At 37.9% G+C, this 20868-nt stretch overlaps 1 protein-coding gene across 5 annotated transcripts in view; it reads left to right on the forward strand.

Moving 5' to 3' along the window:
* Positions 1 to 20868, forward strand: part of PAM (peptidylglycine alpha-amidating monooxygenase) — a 119739-nt gene that overhangs the window by 52496 nt on the left and 46375 nt on the right. For all 5 annotated transcript variants that reach the window (XM_035310397.1, XM_035310398.1, XM_035310396.1 and 2 more), the window contains exons 5-9: positions 682 to 769; positions 7192 to 7277; positions 8696 to 8779; positions 18680 to 18728; positions 19208 to 19275. In XM_035310397.1, the coding sequence (XP_035166288.1) occupies positions 682 to 769; positions 7192 to 7277; positions 8696 to 8779; positions 18680 to 18728; positions 19208 to 19275 (375 nt within the window). The remainder of the gene's footprint in view (positions 1 to 681; positions 770 to 7191; positions 7278 to 8695; positions 8780 to 18679; positions 18729 to 19207; positions 19276 to 20868) is intronic.

Consider the following 20868-nt stretch of genomic DNA (forward strand, 5'->3'; position numbering starts at 1 on the left):
TCTGGCACATCATCTGGCACAGTAATAACAGAGGAAGTTGCACAATGTATCTTGTTTTATTTTTAGAAATGCTGTGTATTTTACATTTATGATCAATATTACTACAGTGTAATCCAGTAAATTTTTTTTCGGTACTGAACAGAGTCACAAATACCTGAGAAACAAAAACAGTGGCTTTGTGGCATTGGATAAAGAACAGAGGCATTTGAGTGCTGAACATTTACTTACCTTCATCTAAGTTTCTCATAATGAGAAATATTTGGGCAACGAGTGTGTTGACTTTAAGCAGACGTTGTTTTCCTTTCCAAAGGGGTTGTCACATTAGCGAGAATAAATTGTAATTCTATTCTTAGAGCTATTGTCCCAAGAAAGATTCAGTAAAAGTGTAAACAAAATGAAATACAGCAAGAAGATATCACTCCAACCAATGCACAAGATACTACTTGCTGTTCACTGTAATTTCATGATGTATCTTTGAAGAAGTCAAAAAAAAAAGTTATGTTAAATCACAAATGCAGATGGTGAAGCTAAGATTTATATTAGACTGGTTACAACAAAAATGTGGTTTAGGATATTTCCAGTTGTTTTCAGTATTACAGAGAAATAATAGCATAAAATGCTCTTCCTTGTGTAAATTACTGTGAGAGTAAGGATAATTTTTTTTATCATTTTGTTTTTCAGTTGACTTTAAACCTCATGCCAGCATGGACACTGTCCATCACATGTTACTCTTTGGATGTAATGAACCCTCTTCTACTGAAAATTACTGGTAAGAGATGCAGGCTTGCTTTTGTTATTGTATCTATTTGTTTGTAGTGGCTTTTTGACGAAAGGCTTTTATAGCAGGGGGCTGCAGGGGTGGCCTTTGTGAGAAGAATCTAGCAGCTGCCACATGATAGATAAGGGGCAGTTTCAGTCGGCTGCAAAGGGACCTGCTGCTGCCCAGAGTCAAACCAATAAATGATGTTGCTTGCACCTCTGTGAGAGCAGATTTAAAAAAGAAGAGGGGAAAAAAAAAAAAAAAAAAAAAAAAGCCTGCACAACAGCAACAGGGAGAGCAAGGAGTGAGAAGCAGCCCTGCAGCCCCCAGGGGAGTGCAGCAGGAGGGCAGGAGGTGCTCCAGGCAGGCAGCAGCAGTTCCCCTGCGGCCTGTGCAGGGAGAGGCCCCTGCTGGGGCAGGCTGTCCCCCTGCAGCCCAGGGGTCCCACATGGAGCAGATCTCCACGCTGCAGCCCGTGGAGGAGCCCCCGCTGGAGCAGGTGGATGTGGCCTGGAGGAGGCTGCGGCCCATGGAGAGCCCCCGCAGGAGCAGGCCCTGGGCCACAGCTGCAGCCCGTGGAGAGGAGCCCACGCAGGAGCAGGGGGTCTGGGGGGAGCTGTCACCTGCCTGACCGTGAGGGACCCGTGCTGGAGCAGTTTTTAATTTGCTATTAGTTTTTCACTGTGCTAGTATGCTTGTGATAGGCAATAAATTATATTAATCTCCCTATGGTAAGTCTCTTTTGCCCACGACAATAATTGTTGAGTGATCTCCCTGTCCTTATCTCAACCCTCGACCTATTGTATTTTCTCCCTTGTTTTCTTTAAGGAGGGGGAGTGAGAGTGGTTGTGGTGGAGCTCAGCTGCCCAGCTGGGTAAAACCACCACATTGTTCTTGTGTTGCTTGACTCCACATAAACCTTTTCCAGTGTCACAGTTTATTTGAAAAGTAGAAAAACTTGGAAGGAAGAAGAAATTTATAATGTTCCAGTCTTTCTACACTTACTATTTTTTTAGCTGACTCCTTTGTAAGGAAGATAAAAGATTTTCTGATTCGTCATGACTAATTCATTGTCTCTTAGAAGAAGACAGGAGCTACAGTGTCAGGGTGCCATTGGATACCAAGAAATCTAGGCTGCTAATTTGTATTTAGATGACTAAATCATTTACCTGTTTTTCAGTAACCTGCTTTTCAAAAAAACACAAATACTGTGAGGCATATCTGGAGCCACTAAGGAATCAAACTTATTGATAGCAATTGTTAAGCAGACTATAGCTTCTCCAAAAGATTTCTGTGATGCAGGTTTATCCAGGTCAAGATAAAAAAAATAAGCTTTTTGTTTATTTATTCTAAGTTGCCATTAGATTTAACGTAGCTGTAGCCTCTCTAGTTAATTAATATTTATACACACAGCTGCATATATAAAATTACATGTGTTTAAATATTTTAATGAGATAGCTTCATATATATATCAATTATATTAACAGTATACTATGTGTATAAAGATATGTATGTATATGTAGAGTTCTTGTGCTAAGAGACAAATTTACTAAATATTAAGAAATTTTGAGGAAAAGAAGTACTGCTGCTGGCAAAAATATATGTAGCTTTTTGTCAAAATCTAGGTCAGCATTTACTTTCTTGTTATGACAGACATGCCACTTACAGTATCTAGATGAAGTTACTGCAAATAATTAGTAAATCTGTATCTAAGGCATCCTCTCTTATGAGTTTAGAAAGCATTATTGAAATAATTTTTTTTTAGTTTCAGGAAAATGTTGCCTCTTCCCCTGAGTCATGAGAAATCTTTTTTCATATAAAAGATTTTGTGGACTGGAACAGATGTAAAGTTGTGCTTAAAGTTCCTAGCAAGAGGAATGTGATTTAATTCTTGAAGATAAGAATTTTTATACTGAGAAGGTTCTGCACCTTGGAGAGATCGGTCAAGGACTTCAAAAGATGTTCTGTAATCCTAATTCTTGACAGATCTTGTGAACCAAAATTCAAATTGAAGTTACCACATGTATATGAATTGACAGTTTGAGTCAAATAGACATATGACAAAGCCTCCTCTTTTTTCTTCCCCATTACCAGCGTTACTTTTGACTTTTGTAGTCAACTTTCAAATCATTAGCATCATTAGTCAATAACCAAACCTCATGCCTTTATTTGTCTAAAAGCGGGGATGTATCAACTTTTTACTTTAAAAAAAAAAAAAAAAAAATGCATGTAGTATTTTTCCTACATCATATTTTTCTGCGCAAATATAATTCTGTGCATTCCTCATCGTTCTTATTTTCATCATTTTGTAGTATATTACAGGGGAAATGCTAGTGGTAGTTTAAGATCAGAGACCCATCTTTCTGTATAGGTTGCTTCTCTTCTGAGTATGAAAAATTATTTTATCAGGTGTCCAGAAGAAAACTGAGTGAAAAGTATACTAAAGAAGGTACTCTGTGTCAAGTAATGTGGTAGTTGGCTTACCTTTCAATATACCTATGAGAGCCAAGGGAAGCTCTCAGTGCTTCTGAAACTGATGTGGGGAGCCAAACATCTGAGAATGTGAAGGTGGGGCTATTTGGGGAAATTACTAGTCTATCAGAAATTTCCCACATTTTTTCCAAGTTTTCAGGGAAGAGCAGGTGGGGAAGTTTGTTGACACTACAAAGCTCGTGCAACTTACTGTTATCTGTGTAACAGTTTTAAAACATTTCTGACAGAGCTCTGTAATCTCAAATTATCTTTTAAATGCTTATCAAAAAGATAAATAGAGATGGATTTTAGAGATAATAGTATAGTATATTTTATTCTTTAAAAATAATTTAGTAGTTCTACATGATTTGGGGAGATGATTGATATTTTGAACGTATAACAAACATTCATCAAAAGTTGTATTTACCTTCTACTTGTCAACTAATATGTCTAATATAAGATACAAATATTACAATCTTGTGTTGCAAGACAAGCAGGTGCTAAAAAGTTCAGATAAAAATTAAGCTATGAGAGCATTACATTTCTATTGATTTATTTGCTCAGCAAACAGTCTTTTTTGTTCTTTTTATTGTGGCTTACATTATACATTAAAATGTGTTTTTAAAGAGTTCACATTTATGTCAAAAATTTACCAACATAAGACTGTGTGGCCTTTTAAAACCAGTTTACATCTTTCATGTGTTACTTAAAACTATCTAGACTATGCTTGTAGTGTGTTTTGTTTTTAAAACAAAAATGTGTCTGGAAATAGTTTTGTTTCTGTTAAACTCACGTCTAGCTGATGTTCTGAAGATTTAACTTAAATGTTTACTTCCTGAGCTTGTACAAGCTCAGATGGATCAAAAGCGTGAAAGTCTTCAAGTTCTTCAGAGCTAAATCAGACACAAGTCAGGCTTGAGACTAGGGTTGTGGTATTTCTTGCTTCCTGACTATATCATCATTTTGTTGGAGGAGAATGATTGCCCAGCAGAGGGGGACTCAGCAGTAGCAGTGTGTGCTGCGTAGCAGTTGTTCTTAGTTGCTGTACTTAAAACCTGATTGCTGAATGATGAAACGTAATTAGTGTTGTATTTTTGTGATCTTTCTGATTTTTTCACATCCAGATTGTGAGTAATGTTACTACTTTTTTTCTGTATGTGGCTTCTGAAGTTTAATATTTGTTTTATATTCTTAAAAACTCTTCATTCACTATCTCATCATTTCACATTCCTGTTGTTGCAAAATGTTGCACCATTTCATTTTGCTCTGCCCATGATAATCTGCAAGGCTAGAAAGAAAATTGATCGCTCAGTTCTACAGAAAAGTAGAGTTCTGCATTCACACCTTTTTGGCACACTTAGGTAATGCTGTGTAAATAGCTGGTATATACCTGTGTATGCATATAAATAATGTAATATGTATGTGTATAGACTGTGTAAGGCTGCATTATAGTGTTGGACCTGCACTGGCTCTTCACAGAGTGACATGTTCACTGCAAAACAAGAGAATCTTTATCTGAACAAATGCTGAAGGGATGCACATGTGTTTTTTCCCTGCCTTAGGGCTTGGATATTTCAACAGAAATAGTACAGGCTGTTAAAATTTCCACAGAAATAAAGTAGATTCACAGCGCATAAAAACAAAAAACAACAACAAAAAAGCAACAGGTAGCAGCTTCTGCTCCTTGATCATAATCAGCCTTAAAACAGTTCAGCCGCTATCACCAGTTTTATCTGAGCTGATAAACTGCTGAAATCAAAGATGCATGCTTGAGCTGATTCATCAAAATTTCATGGGTAATCAAAAATACACTTGGATAACTTAAAGAAATTTTTGAATTATTTGGAACTTGAGACCTTCCTGGCAAGACAAGCCTCACACTGTGTCAAACTGAACACTGAAATGATGATTCAGATGATTCATAGGCATAGTCTTTATTGAGATCAGGCAGGGCAACTTTATATAGCTCATCTAATCTAAACGAATGTAAAAGAACAGGCCATAGATCACCACCCAAAAATTCCTCTATCAGATTAGCTGCTTCTGTTGGCAATAAAGCATGGTTTTGGCAGCTTTTGACTGGAAGAGCTGCATCAATAGTTCCAGCAAAATGTTGCAGAAATGTCAAGACTGGTTCCATAAGATAAGTATTTCACTGCTTAGGTGAGAGGGAGAACAGTATAAAGATTTATATGCCCAAGCATAGTTTCCTAGTACCGTCGCTGCCTGGTGGTGAATGGAGAATGTTCTACACTATTTAGCTCGAGAAACAGAAGTGATCATTTTTCTTACTCAATAACCTCAAATAACAGAGAAAGAAATAGAAAAAGATCGTTGCTTTTTAAAAAAATGCAAGTATGCTAAAAAGGTGGCAAAATACTAGTCTTGTTGACAGTTAAATGTTTTGCTTTCAGACTAGGTAATCAGTCAAAATGTCATTAAAAACTCCAGCTTGTAAGCTTACCCAAGGCTGAGGAGAACGCATTTGGAAAGTCCATGAGAGTTTATGAAAGGTAGAGAAGATAGGAGAAAATGGACAGGAAACCCTGTTCCCAAATGATAGGTTATTTTTTATTTGTGTTTGTAAACATATTTTTACTAGCTTTTACCAGCTACTGTTAGTGCTAGTGCTTTTTACTGCTTTTAAATCTGTTCCTCAGCTGTCTTAGCTCTTTGAATTTCCTTTGACTTTGGTTCAGAAATGAAAACTTGAAGTTTCAAGATCAGCAATTATGCATATAATTAAAGTTGACCATTTTTTTAAGTATAATGAGGGAACAGCATGAAACAACAACATTCTTCCTGGTGCCTCAGGAGGAATGTTTGGAACAGCCTACCCTTTGGTTTTGTTTTGTTTTATCTAGTTAATGTGATAGGATATTTTTTTGCTAAGGTCCTAACAAATACTGTTGATATAAATGAAGGCTAGCTGGCCTGCTTTGTGGTGGTGGAATTGTGGCTGCTTGTGGTTTCCGTTATTGATCCTCCTAGCCAATGTATTTCCGACCTGTGCAGCCCAGTGGCTGGTTAGATCCCTGGAGTCTTTTGTATTTTTAGCTTTTATCAGTTGAAAGCTGCACAGACTTTACCTGCAGCTCTATGAATCATTAGTGATGAAACAATTCACTTACACTTAAATCTGTTTGTCTTGTCTAGAACTGAAGTTCCTCTTCAGATATATTTCACTGGGGAGCCAGAGGGTGGAGGGTGTAGTGAAGTGATCTCCAAATTAGTAATTGTGAAGGTCTAGAAATATGTGTGGAATTATGAGGAAAATTAGCAAAGGGAAAGATATATCTTGTTCCCTTTGCTGATGGTAGCCTCATGATTATGGCAGTGCTTTCTGTCAGAAGAAAACACAATAGCTAAAGCTATTGGAAAACTTAGAAAATGATAGAGAAAATCATATTTTTCCTTCTGCGAAAGGGAGGAGCATGAATAGAATACCTTCTACTTGCTTCACATACAACCTCTCATAGCATACTTCTTTTTTGCCAACAATCTTTAGATTAATTATAAATATCATTTTTGACTTAAAACTTTCATGTCTTGTGTTTTTGTGTACTTTACACATGAACTCTGTCCCTCTGTGTAAGTATGGCATCCGTTGCCATTTTGTGTCACTTGAGCTAATAGTGCTAGAAATTTCCAGATGGTTCTTTCTCACAAAAGGTTCCTTGTTTCTTAATACTGGCTACTAGACTGGCAGGAGCTATAAGAATTTTGTGGTTTTGATGCTGTTTGCCTAATATTATTGTAAAGCAGAGGAAGGAAAAAAGTGAAGAAGGTGGAGGATCTAATGATATCCAGGAAAGCAGTCTACATTAGAAGAGCTGTGTTTAATCAAAATACAACCAAACCATCTTCATAGGTCTTAAAATTAGTGGTTTTCCATGTAATTCACTTGCTGTCTTCTGACTTCAGAACTAAAAATCTTTTTATATATATATATATTTTAGGGACTGTGATGAAGGAACATGCAAAGACAAATCGAACATCTTGTACGCATGGGCAAGAAATGCTCCACCTACCAGGCTACCCAAAGGTATCGTGCCTTTAATATGAAGTCCTCATGTGCAGGTACAGGTGCAGGATAGAATGTGGAAATAAGCAGCTGGCACATATAGGAACTTTATATGAAACTGTGTCTAGCTGATGGAAACTGTATAAACTGTATAAGCTATAACTTCATAAATTGGGAATGTATTGTGCTAGCTAAATCCATTGCGCTAGCTAAATCCATTGTGCTAGCTCCCCATTATGGGGAGCAAAGGTGGTGAGGAATTAATAATATAATATACGGCATTAATCTTGAACTTCGTACTGTATGTTATTGGAAAGGTAGTATTTATATACCTGTCAATGGCACAGTTAATGCCATCTCTCTGAAATTGCATACAATATTTTTGTGTGTTTGAGAAAGCACAAACAAATTCAATCTAAATATTTATATTTTTTTATCTGTGCTAAATATACTGAATTTTTTTTTTTTTTCATTTCTTGATGTTTTCATGTAGCTGAGCAACATGTTTATATCCACTTTTGTTTGATGGATTGTATAGATCCACTTTGCAGATTCAAAATTAAATTTCTGTAGGCTACTAGGAGGACAGGGAGAAGTGTTTTTTTTCTAATTACCTCCATTGGTCCTGGAAACATCTAGCATCTCTTAGCTTATATATAAATAAAAGTATGTATATAAAATACCTGGAATTTGAAATTCTTTTTCTCTTATCTTTCATTGCCTCATTTCATAACTGAGAGCAGTGTCATGAGGCAGTTTATTTGAAATAATCAATTTTTAAACCAGAAATGTAAATTGATCTGGTTATTAAAATATCAATTAAAAAAATTGACACTTCAAGGATTCTGTGAAAACCTGGTGTTTTCTCTGCTGTTAAACCTCAGCTAGTAACAATTTTCTTGTCTTTAAGCTGCTTGTAAATACCACATATGGAGGTTGGTTTTTTTTATCATAACGATATCACTTTGTGCACAGAGAGGCTGCAGTCCACTTTACATGGCTTTTGCCACTGACAGTTTTTAATCTAGTAGGATTCAGTGTCTGTGTAAGTAGAAATTGCTTTCACTGCTTCTTTCCAGGAATTTTAATTGTAAGAACCAGTTTAGAAAAATCTCTTTGGTGATGGTGATATTTTGCAGTTATTGAATTTACTTCAAATTCCTCCATTTTCTGTGCCTACTGTTATTACTCTCAGCAAGTAACATAGCTTCATAAATTCCAAAAGATTGTTTTTAGTGTACAATGTTAATTTTCATCTCAAAATATTTTACCTTGAATCTTGTTATTTCCATTTAATTGTCATGTGTTCATAGTAAGTGTTACTACCTGTGAAGGGTACAAACTAACTGTGAGAGACTGGGAGATGAAAGTTCTACCAAATCCTACAGAGATGGCAAAACCTGCCTTTTATTTAGTTTAATGTGTTTTCCTTCCCTCAGGTGTTGGATTCAGAGTTGGAGGAGAAACAGGTGGCAAGTTTTTTGTACTCCAGGTACACTATGGTGATATCAGTGCATTTAGAGGTAGGTATTTTTGAACTTCGTTCATTGTTATATCAATATATCAGTTAAAGAAATTCAAAGTAAAAAATTTGTTTTAAAAAATTTATTTACATAATCTGCACAAAATATTTTTTCTGTTAGTACCACTCACAAAGATAAACATCAGCAGGCATATTTGTAATTAAGGGTGTATATTAATTTGAATTCTTTATAAACTTGCTTTATCTCTGGTGAACAAAGACTTTGCTTTAAAGATTGAGATCAAGTGAATTAAATGAATGAAGAAATAGATGAATTATCTTAAGTTTAGGGAGAAACTCCTTTGTGACTGTATAATTCAGCATTGTATTTAAGGAAGCTGGAACAAATACATATGAAAATGGCTAACCACACTGGAATAGCTGGTGGAGAAGATGACATACACTTGCCAGTCAAATACAGTATCTGTGTTTGCAATTCTAAAAGTTGTAAATCATGGAGACAGTATTTTTCATAAAAAGATTAAAATAATTTCAAGAATGACAATATGCTTATTACTGTGAGTGGGCATTTGGCTTTCATTAATTGACATTCAAAAATGTGTATGATTGTAGACTCATAAAATGGCTCAGATGGGCACAGACACCTCCCACTAGACCAGGTTGCTCAAAGCCCCATCCAGCCTGGCCTTGAAGACTTTCAGGGATGGGGCATCCACAGCTTCTCTGAGCAACCTGTTCCAGTGCCTCACTACCCTCTGAGAAAAGAATTTCAAGTCTATCTCCTTTTAGTTCAAAGCCATTACTCCTTGTCCTGTCACTACAACCCCTGACAAAGAGTCCCTCCCCAGCTTTCCTGTAGGCCCCCTTTAAGTACCAGAAGTCTTCTATAAGGTCTCCCTGGAGCCTTCTCTTCTCCAGGCTGAACAGCCCCAACTCCCTCAGCATGTCTTCACAGGAGAGGTGCTCTGGCCCTCTGATCATCCTTGTGGCCCTCCTCTGAAGTTGTTCTAACAGGTCATTGTCCTTCTTGTGCTGGAGGCCCCAGAGCTGAACACAGTGCTCCAGGTGGGGTCTCACAAGAGCAGCATAGAAGGGGAGAATCACCTCCCTTGACCCGCTGGCCATTCACCTTTTGATCCAGCCCAGGATACCGTTGTCTCTCTAGGCTGCAAGTGCACATTGCTGACTCCTCTTGAGCTTCTCATCAACAAGCATCCCCAGGTCCTTCTCCTCAGGGCTGCTGTCAATCCATTCTCTTCCCAGCCTGCATCTGTGCTTGGCATTGCCTTGACCAAGGTGCAGGACCTTGTACTTGGATTTGTCAAACCTCATGAGGTTGGCACAGGCTCAACTCTCAAGCCTGTCCAGGTCCCTCTGGATGGCATCACTTCCCTCCAGCATGTTAACCACACCACACAGCTTAGTGTCATCAGCAAACTTGCTGATGGTACACTCCATTTCACTGTCCATGTCCATGGCACTAACAAAGATGTTAAACAGCACTGGTCCCAATACTGACCCCTGAGGACCACCACTCGTCACTGATTTCCCCCTGGACGTGGAACTGTTGACCACAACTCTTTGAGTGCAACCATCCAGCCAGTTCCTTACACATTGAGAGGTCCATCTGTCAAATGCACGTCCTTCCAATTTAGAGACAAGGTCATTGACAAATGCTTTGCACAAGTCCAGGTAGATTGTGTCAGTTGCTCTTCCCTTATCCACCAAAGCTGTAACCCCATCATAGAAGGGCACCAGATATGTCAGGCATGAGCTGCCCTTAGTGAAGACATGTTGGCTGCCACCAATCACCTCCTTAATTTCCACGTGCCTTAGTGCAGTTTCCAGGAGGAACTGCTCTGTGATCTTGCCAGGCACAGAGCTGAGACTGATTCACCTGTAATTCCTTGTTTCTTCCTTTTTTCCATTTTTGAAACTGGGGGTTATGTTTCCCCTCTTCCAGTCAGTGGGAGCTTCACTGGGCTGCTGCAACTTTTGAGATATGATGGATATTCGCTTAGCAACTTCATCTGCCAGTTCCCTCAGGACCCTTGGTTGCACCTTATCAGGTCCCATGGTATGCACCTAAAGGCACGTTCAGGTTCCTTAGGTGGTCTTGAACTTGGCCTTCTCCTACAGTGGTTGGTACTGAATAATTCCTGTCCCTGCCTTTGTCTTTTGTGGTTTGGGTGGTATGTTTAGTGTACTTGGCCATTGAAGATTGAGACAAAAAGTCACTGAACGCCTCATCCTTCTCTGTATCCGGGGTAACCAGGTCTCCCATTTCCTTCCAGATATAGTGCCCACAGTTTCCCTGTTTTTCCTTTGATATCTGATGTACTTAGAGAAGCTTTTCTTGTTGCCCTTGTCCAGATTTAATTCCGTCAGGGCATTAGCTTTCCTAACCTGATCCATGGCTACTTGGACAATTTCTCTGCATCCGTCCCAGGCTACCCCTTCTTCTTTCTGCCTTCTGTTTTACAGAAGCCACCTTGGCTGCTTCGTTGTGTTCGAGTTTGGCCAGGTGTTCCTTGTCCATCCCCGCATGCCTCCTGGCATTTTTGCCTGACTTCATCTTCATTGGAATGCATCGCCTTTGAGCTCAGAGGAGGTGATATTAGTGAGCTTCCTCTTTAACTTCCAGGGCTTTATCCCATGGTACTCTAACAGGAAGATCCCCTAATTCCACTGTCCTGAAGTCCTGGGTTGTGAGCTTGCTGTGTGCCCTCCTCGCTGCCCTAGGGATCTAGGACACGGTTACACCATTTCAGGGTTACTATAGACAAGGCTGCTCTTGAGCTTCACAGTCCCCACACATCCTTCCCTGTTGGTGAGAACAAAATCCAACATAGCAGCTCTCCATGGTGGCTCCTCTATAACTTGGAGAAGAAAGGTATCATCCATGCACTCCAGGAACCTCCTGGATTGCTTATTACTTGCTGTGCTGTCCCCCTGCCAGATATCAGGGTGGTTGAAGTTGCCCATGAGGGACACAGCTTGTGAACGCGAGGCTGCTCCTGTCGGTCTAATCTGAGTGTTTTGGAACAAGATTATTTAACTTTTTTTTTTTTTTTAACCATTTATTAATTTCCTGCTGAGAGGCATAAATTCTTATTTTTACTTATTTGAATCACATTCTGGGTTGAATCTTTCATTAGGGCCTCTGTTGCATTGAAGAATGAAGAAACTTGTGGATCTTCTTTCTCTGGGAGCTCTTCTGTAATACATAACGGTGTAGAATTTAAACAAGGATGTACAGGTTCTCATAGACTAGTGATAATAAAAATGTTGGACTTAAGGGAAAGTAAACTGAGCAATAGCACACACAAAAAAATGAAAAGTTATAGTTTTTTAAAAAACATGCATAGCAAGAAATATACTTTAAAAATCTTGCTTGGTTTCTCAGTATCTAATACTGAGAGAATAAAGTAAAAGTCACGTAAAGGAAAAAAAAAAAAAAAAATAAGGAAGTTAAAACTGTAGAAGGCATGCTGAGCAGGGAGGAATATGCATTACACCAGTAGTTCCTGAGCTATGCCCATGGCTTCTGAATCCTTTTGTGGTACCATGGTAAATAATCTACAGGTTTTGTGTTTGCACTTTTATTTGGTTTTGAACGGAGAAATAACCCTGTAGCTAGCAGCTTCTCTGTGCAATGCATCCTCTTAGATACACCTCTTTGCTGCCAAGTTTGAGCAATACTAATCTAGATTTTTTCGGTAACAATGTCCTACTGTCTTTATTACTTGTCTGAGGTTGATGGTACGGTTTACTCCATGATATGAAGATGTATTGTGGTTTAATGGTTGTGGTTTAATGGCAGTAATGCTATTGGGCAAGGACAAAGAGGAAGGAACTGAGTGTGCCAGAACTGTTTAAATGGAGCACATGTGCAAAAGTGCATGACCAGAAGTTGAAAGTATTTATTTTCATGGACATGTACACCCTGTGCAATTCTTTGCCTACTAAAATCACAAATAATTAAAGTTACAAACCTCTAAAGAAAACATGTTAGTTGAGAACCTAGTCTTCATTATTGCCTAGGGACAGTGAGAGTTCTCAATATTCATATTCACTCTTAAGTATAATTTATGTGCATGTTGTTATTTAAAAAAATGAAATAAATGAGAAGAATAACTTCTTTTGTGCATTAGTTCAGGATGTGTTAATTTTTTTATTAGTAAATCAACTTGATTGTCAAATTGAGGAAGAGGATTTTTTGACTACGCAAAGAGAGGAAGTAGTGAAGTAAGTTAGCACCTGAAATAAAAAATGGTGTGCTAGCATGGCAGACTTCCGTGGTTTTTTTTTTTGACTGTGAATCAATGTCAGAGATACAAACCTGCAGAAAGATGGAAGTTTAAGAAATGTGAACTGCTAAGAAGGATATAGTTTATGAGTACTAGTGTCGTGTACTGTTTCAGCAGATGAGGAGTATCACAGGATGTGCTCTGCTTTTGTTTTGATGTTTTTGCTTTTTGCTTTTTTTTTTTTTTTTTACATTTTATTTGGTAGACTGATACTGTGTTTAAGTGAAAAGTAATTACATTTTTTACTGTTTTTTAATTTTTTTTTCCTTTTTTTTTTTTTGTGAGAAGATGTTTCTAATTTATTCTGCCTGTGAAAATTCCAGTGGAGAAAACATTTAAGTAATTTAAGTCCTAGTAATTTAAAGTCCCCTAAACCTTGACTGTTGCATTCAAGAATATATAATACATAACCTTAGACTACTTTTACTGATACTTTTAAACTTCAGTAATTATCTGAAACTATTTTTGTGTGGAACAAGATGTCTGTTGATAAATGTAGCTTTTCAAAATATAAGAATATAGTTATTACACTTTGCATAGTCATTGCACAGTTGTTGCAATTCAAAATAGATGACAAATGATGAAATACACTCAGTTACCTTATTATGCTTCCAGTAGTGTATCAAGAATTCAGAAGCACTGTTCAGAGTTTAATTTTCTGACCTGTAAATCATTGTAAATATCAAATATTTGGCTTGAAGTAGTAATTGTTTATGTATTAGCCCCCAGTTCTACCTCCTAACCATTTTGGGGAGAAAAATAGAGTTAAAATTTATCAACACTCATTTTCAATTATTTGTAAAAAGGATATTTCTTCATTTCATTAACCAGTTATTAAGTTAATTATGCTTTCCTTTTCTCTTAGCTATAATCCACATTTAAATATTCATGTTTAGGTATGCATTTTATGCCCTGCCATCAAAATTTAAAATTTGGGTTTTAGTGATATAAAGTGCAGTTGTCACACTATTCATGATTCATTCTTCTTTATAAGTGATTTCAAATCTGATTTAAAAAATATTTTTTTTCTTCCAATCCCTAGTTTTTTTTTTCCTGCCCTTGTAACAAAGATTAATGTTGTTTCTTTTAATGGGGTCCCTCAAGGCTCCGTTTTAGGGCCAGTCCTCTTCAATGTTTTTATAAATGATTTGGATGTAGGACTAGAAGGTGTTTTGAGCAAATTTGCCAACAACACCAAACTTGGAAGAGTTGTGGACTCGGATGAGGGTGAAAAGGCCTTGCAGAGAGATCTCGACATGTTGGAGAGCTGGGTGATCACCAACTGCATGAAGTTTAACAAAAGCAAGTTCCAGGTCCTGCACCTGGGATGGGGCAACCCTGGCTATACATACAGACTGGGCAACGAGACGCTGAAGTGCAGTCCCGCAGAGAGGGATCTGGGGGTTGTGGTTGACAGCAAGTTGAATATGAGCCAGCTGTGTGCCCTGGCAGCCGTATCCTGGACCAGCCGTATCCTGGGATGCATCAAGCACAGCATTGTTAGTTGGCTGAGGGAAGTTGGCCCACTCTGCTCTGCGCTGGTGCGGCCTCACAGTACAAAAAGGACATTAAACTGTTGGAGAGTGTCCAGAGGAAGGTGACAAAGATAGTGAAGGGCCTGGAGGGGAAAACATATGAGGAGCGGCTGAGGTCACTGGGCCTGTTCAGCCTGGAGAAGAGCAGGCTGAGGGGAGACCTCATCACAGCCTACAACTTCCTCACGAGGGGGAGTGGAGAGGCGGGTGACCTATTCTCCATGATAGGACCTGCGCGAACAGGGTTAAACTGAGGCAGGGGAAATTTAGACTAGACATCAGGAGGAGGTTCTTCACTGAGAGGGTGGTTGCACACTAGAACAGGCTCCCCAGTGAAGTAGTCACTGGGCCAAGTCTGTCTGAATTTAATAAGAGATTGGACTGTGCACTTAGTCACATGGTCTGAACTTTTGGTTGGCTTCTGGCAACACTGTGTGGTGCCAGGAGTTGGACTTGATGATCCTTATGGGTCCCTTTCAACTGGGGATATTCTATGATTCTACGATTCTATGATTCTAACCTGTCGTACTATTCCTTTAGTAGTTCCCAGCACATGTGAGAATATAATATACCTAATTCTCTAGAATCAAAGTAATTAAGTTGTCAATAATGTCAGAACCAGTTAAAACAGGTTAATCACATTCCATCATTTGCTATCTTTGTAACCTGTTTCATTGTTTAAAGCCAGTTCTGACAATACCTTGATTCTTGTCACCTGCTGTTATCCGCTGTAACTTAGTCTTTTATTGGGTCCAGTCCCTTCTCTTCTTCAGCCTTATCATCTTCTTCTCTACCTCCTCTCTGCCACCCACAGCAAATGGCTTGCCATGTGGTGACTGTGTTTTTAGAAAAACTTGTTTTCAGTTTTAAAAAGTAACTTAAAGCACTCAAAGAGTGTATTTTAAATGTGGTTTAAAGACTATTTGAAATTAGAGTATTTTTATCTTAAAGTTTAAGTTAATTTATCAGTGTCTAGTACTTTTCTATACACACAATTGCACAGAAATGCTGTATGCAAGATGGTGTTGTATTTTACTGAAAAATTCTATTTTATACAGTATATTGTTCACTTGGATGTTTTTATAAAACAGCTAAAACAATGTCAATACGGTGACAATAACTGGCTGGCTAGCTTTGTGTGTGTTAGTTAAAATACTTCTAACATAATTGCAAGTGAACTTGTGTGTTTCTCAGTGCTCTACCAAACCAATATTCACTTCATTGTACAAAATATAGGTACATTGCTTCTGTATCTGAGGCAATATTACATGTAGCTTAATAAAGACAGTCAGAAATTCATGGAATGCCAGAATGGTTGAGGTTGGTAGGGACTTCTGGAGGTCATCTAGTTCAACTCCCCTGCTCATGCAGGGTCACCTAGAGCATGTTGCACAGAACCATGTCCAGGGAGGTTTTGAAGATCTCCAAGGAGGAGGAGACTCTACATATTCTCTGTTCAACCTTTTCCAGTGCTCGCTCTCTCTCTCTCACAGCAATGAAGTTTTGCCTTACATTCAGATGAAACATCTTGTGTTTCAGTTTGTGCCCATTGCCTCTTATCCTGTTGCTGGGCTCCACCGAAAAGTCTGGCCCCATCATCTTGACATCCTTCCTTAAGATACTCATATTACTCAATAAGATACACTCTCACCGTTCTCTTCTCCAGGCTGAAGCAGCCCAGGTCTTGCAGCTTTGCCTGCTAAGAGATGCTTCAATCCCCTAATCATCATCATGGCACTCTGTTGGACTGTCTCTAGAAGCTCCATGCCTTTCTTGTACTGAGGAGCCCAGATCTGGACACAGTACTCCAGATGTGGCCTCACCAGGGCTGAGTAGAGAGGGAAGATAACATTTCCTGACCTTCTAGAAACACTCCGTAATGAACCCAAAGATACCACTGGCCTTCTTGGCCATAAGGGCACATTGCTGGTTCATACTTAATTTGTTGTCCACCAGGACTCACAGGTCCTTCTCCAAACAGCTGCTTTCCAACAGGTCAACACCTAACCTGTCCTGGTGCATGTTTTTTTTTCTGCTCCATGTGCAGGACCCTGCATTTGCCTTTGTTGAACTTCATGAGGTTTTTCTCCAGCCTGTCCAGGTCTCTCTGAATGACAGCACGGCATTTTGGTTTGTCAGCCACTCCTTCACAGTTTTGTATCATCAGCAAACTTGCTAAGGGTGCACTCTGATCCTTGATCCGAGTAATTGATGGATAAGTTGAACAAGACTGGATGCAATACTGACCCCTGAGGGGACACCACTAGCTCCAGGCCTGCATCTAGACTCCATACAACTCAACACAACCCTCTGAACTCTGCTATCCAGACGGTTCTCAATCCACCTCACTATCCAGTTGTCTAACCCACACTTCCCAAGCTTGTTTATAAGGATGTGCTGGGAGACAGTGTCAAAAGCCTTGCTGTCAGGGATGGAGCTGAGGCTGACTGGCCTGTAGTTGCCTGTATCCTCCTCCTCGCCCTTTTTGAAGACTGGCATGACATTGGCTTTCTTACAGTCCTCAGGCACCTCTCCTGTGCTCCATGACCTTTCAAAGATGATGGAGAGTAGCCTAGCAATAACATTAGCCAGTTCACTCAGCACCTGTGGGTGCATTCCATCAGGGCTCATGGATTTGTGGGTGTCAGGTTTGCTTAAATGATCTCTGACCCAATCTTCTTTGACTGAGAGAAAGTCCTCCTTTCTCTGGACTTCCTCTCCTGTCTGTGTGTTCTGAGATTCTTGAGGTTTGATCATAGCAGTAAAGACTGAATTTAAAAATGTGTTCAGCAACTCTGCCTTCTCCATATCCTTTCTCACCAGAGCACCCACCCCACTCAGCAGCGGGCCAGCATTTCCCCAGTCTTCCTTTTTCTAGTAATGTATTTGAAGAAGCCTTTCTTCTTGTCCTTGACATTCCTTGACAGATTTAATTCCAAATGGGCCTTGGCCTTCCCCATCACATCCTTGCATATGTTGACATTGTTCCTATATTTCCCCCAAGCGGGCTGTCCCTTTTTCCACATTCCATATACTTCCTTCTTCTGTTTGTGTCTTGTCAGGAGCTCCTTGCTCATCCATGCAGATTTTGTGTCCCCTGACTGTTACTCGATTCCATCTATGTTGTATTGATCCTCTTTTCTTTCTGCAGTACCACTTGAATTTTCAGCAGTTTTCCTTCTGCTTTGTTGCACTTAGTTTCAAAAATTCTAATTAGGCATGCCTTCCTAATTCGTTCAATGCAGCTACGGGATTAGGTAGTTTAAATGAAAGAGCTACCATACAAATGAAGACTGGCTTTTTTTTTATTATTTTTATTTTTTATTGCTATTTGTAAAGGTATCACTGCTGTCTCTTACTGGCTCAGATTTTTAGATAAAGAAGTGTTTGTTGAGAGACACAAAGCTGGAGAAAGTAGGAAAATCTCAGGAGACATGACGATGGACATTATGGAAATCCAGTGAGATTGGATTATTGTTTATATATAACATATTATACATTATGAATTATATATTATGTAGAAATAGTGACTATTTTGTGAATATATTGAAAGTAAAGTCTAATATCTACAAGGGTTTTTACTGCCTTTATAGGTTATCCAAAATTAAACACAACCATTGTCTGTACAGATATCTCAAGTTCCTATGCCAATTTTATTATAAGGTTTTATGTTTTATTAATTGTTGGCTCAAATATGAATGGCTAAAATAAAATTTATCCCAAAATATTTTTTCTAATTTTTATCAAAATACATTTTTTGATGCAAAGTAGTTTTTCTTGCTATTGTAAAAATGTCGTGGTTTCATTTCCTAGATGCTAGTTCATAAAGATCTGCAATTTCTAGTGTCAAAAAACATGTTTAGCTTTTCATCCACAAGAACTTTGTACATTCTTTGATATAAATGCAGCCCCATGATGTTCAGGTTTGTGCAAATTTGAGTAATACTTACAAAGTATGAATGTTTTACTGAAAACATTAATATTAAAACTTATTTTGTTTGCTGTTAGTTTGTTGTACTCCAGAAGAATGTTACCAATGTGTAGTACTTTTTCATGCATTCATTTCTGATGATTAAACTGTTGTAATTTGTACAGATAAGCACAAGGATTGCTCTGGTGTAACTTTACATCTGACGCATCAAAAGTAAGTACATTTAAAAATATATACCTTTTAAAACTTTTTTTTTAAATCAATAGAGAAGACATTGAAACCTTTAGATTTCTTTGAAAAATATGTGAAATTAAAATACTACATACGTACAATATGAAGCCACGTGTCATCTGCTGGCAAAAGTTTTTATTCCTGCTATGAGATTTGGTGCTACAAGGACAGAGTTAATCTGGATTAAGAGGTTCACATCTAGAAATGTGAGAAGAGGATAGCAATTATGTAGATAATCATGTTGACCTATTTCATACACTTTGTAGCTTTAAAAACTGTAGGTCAGTATATAAAAGGAGAGAAGAGGAAGTTTTGTGTAATGGCATCATTTTCTGTAGACCAGTTTTGAAAGTAAACCAACACTTAGAAATTAATGGTATTGAACAGTATTGCATATCATGTCACTTGCAATCTGGTTTTACAAAGAGATTGGTTAGAAGAGCTTGGGTTTTGAATTGCAGGCAGCCTTTGATTGCTGGAATGTATCTCATGATGTCTGTGAACACTGTAATACCACCAGGCGAGAAAGGTAAGTTGTAATTCTAAAAAGTGATATGTAATTTTAGTATGTTATTCTTTTCTTTTTTTCTGCCAATTGTGGAATAAAATATTTTGGAGACTAGCTGATGGAAGAGTTAATTGTTAAAATAAATCATTAAAATAGTGATAATTGTAAAATTATATCATATTTCCTAATGACTACATCTGCAGAGGCAGTCAATATTGTAGAAAGTAATATTCTAGAAAACAACAATGATCTATGCAGCACTGAAGTTACTAGGATTCTTAAAAATATTTATTTGATTTATTGTCCTCTTAAGCAATATTTTACCAAAAAGGCCCTACCTATTTTCTCCCCTCTCCCATAAATCCATAACATTTGGACTCTTTTAACTACATTTGTCATTCATGCTATATGTTTGTGATTTACTTAAAAGGTCAGTTTCAATAAATTAATTTCTATCAGTAAGGAGCTGCTCTTTAAAATTTGTATTCCTGTATTCCTGGTTGGTTAAAAGGTCAAAATGTTGAAAAAAAAAACACTGTAAAATGAAATTTCTGATCAGTTCCTATTCAGAATCACACTTGGTAGAATGTATCTAAAACTGAGATTGAATAGTCCTAATATTTTTTTCAAGCTAGTCTGGAATGTTCTGTTTTAAGTAAGTTGAACATTGAAGTTGTGTTTTCTTTTGCTATACTTGAGTTTCACATTAGGTATCTGAAGACGCCACTTGTCCCAGTTACAGCTTAGCTGCCCAAATAGGATGATGTAGTTAAATGTTCAACTGACTCCCACCTATTCAATGAATTCAGCTATCTTGAAATCTCTTTTTAGTTTGAACTGAAAATTAAGCTGTTTTGCTGTTTAATCTAAAAACATTGAACTATTTTTTCCCCTCTACAGAAATACTTGATCAGTGTAGAAATGATTTTTGTAACTGGATAGGATGAGAGAAGGGAGAACAAAACCAGTTCTATACCTGTTAATAACAAATACTGTTACTGCCCTATCATGTTCCTTCAAATTTGTTGTCCTTAAATAAGGCATCAAGTTTGATACACAGAGGAAAACATCAGCCCTTGTACTTCTCTCTGAGGCGTCTGCAGAGGAATTTCTCTGTAGGCTACCCCTTAGCTACTGTTTCTGCACCTAACTACTAGCTTGCAGATGTTGTCTGTACCTCACCTCTTTGATAATGTCTGTATCTAAATCTGTAAGAGTGGCTCTATAACTATATGATCTTAAAATCAGGCTTTCATTGTAAACTATATTGCTTTAGAATTATGTTTTCTCCCTGAGTAGACTATTTGTTTATCATAGCATATCTTAAATGTCCCTGAATGCACTGTATAAGAAAATACATTATTTCACTTCATTAAATAGTGGTAGTGTACACTGTAAAAAGTGCTACTAAGTTCCAGCCCCATTTTGGATCATCACAGAAAGTAAGTATAAGTAATATATTTTACTAGTTTTTATTTTAAGATGTCTTGAGATAGATACTACAAAAATAAAAGATACTATCCATCCTCTTTTAAAATTGTCTGTCCAGTGTACGTATGCTTTTTGTAAATTAGTTTCATGCTGAATGAAGTACAGTAGTGTAGCTTTCCTCTG

This window comes from Oxyura jamaicensis, chromosome Z, assembly GCF_011077185.1.
Source record: "Oxyura jamaicensis isolate SHBP4307 breed ruddy duck chromosome Z, BPBGC_Ojam_1.0, whole genome shotgun sequence".
In the NCBI taxonomy this organism is placed as follows: Eukaryota; Metazoa; Chordata; class Aves; order Anseriformes; family Anatidae; genus Oxyura; species Oxyura jamaicensis.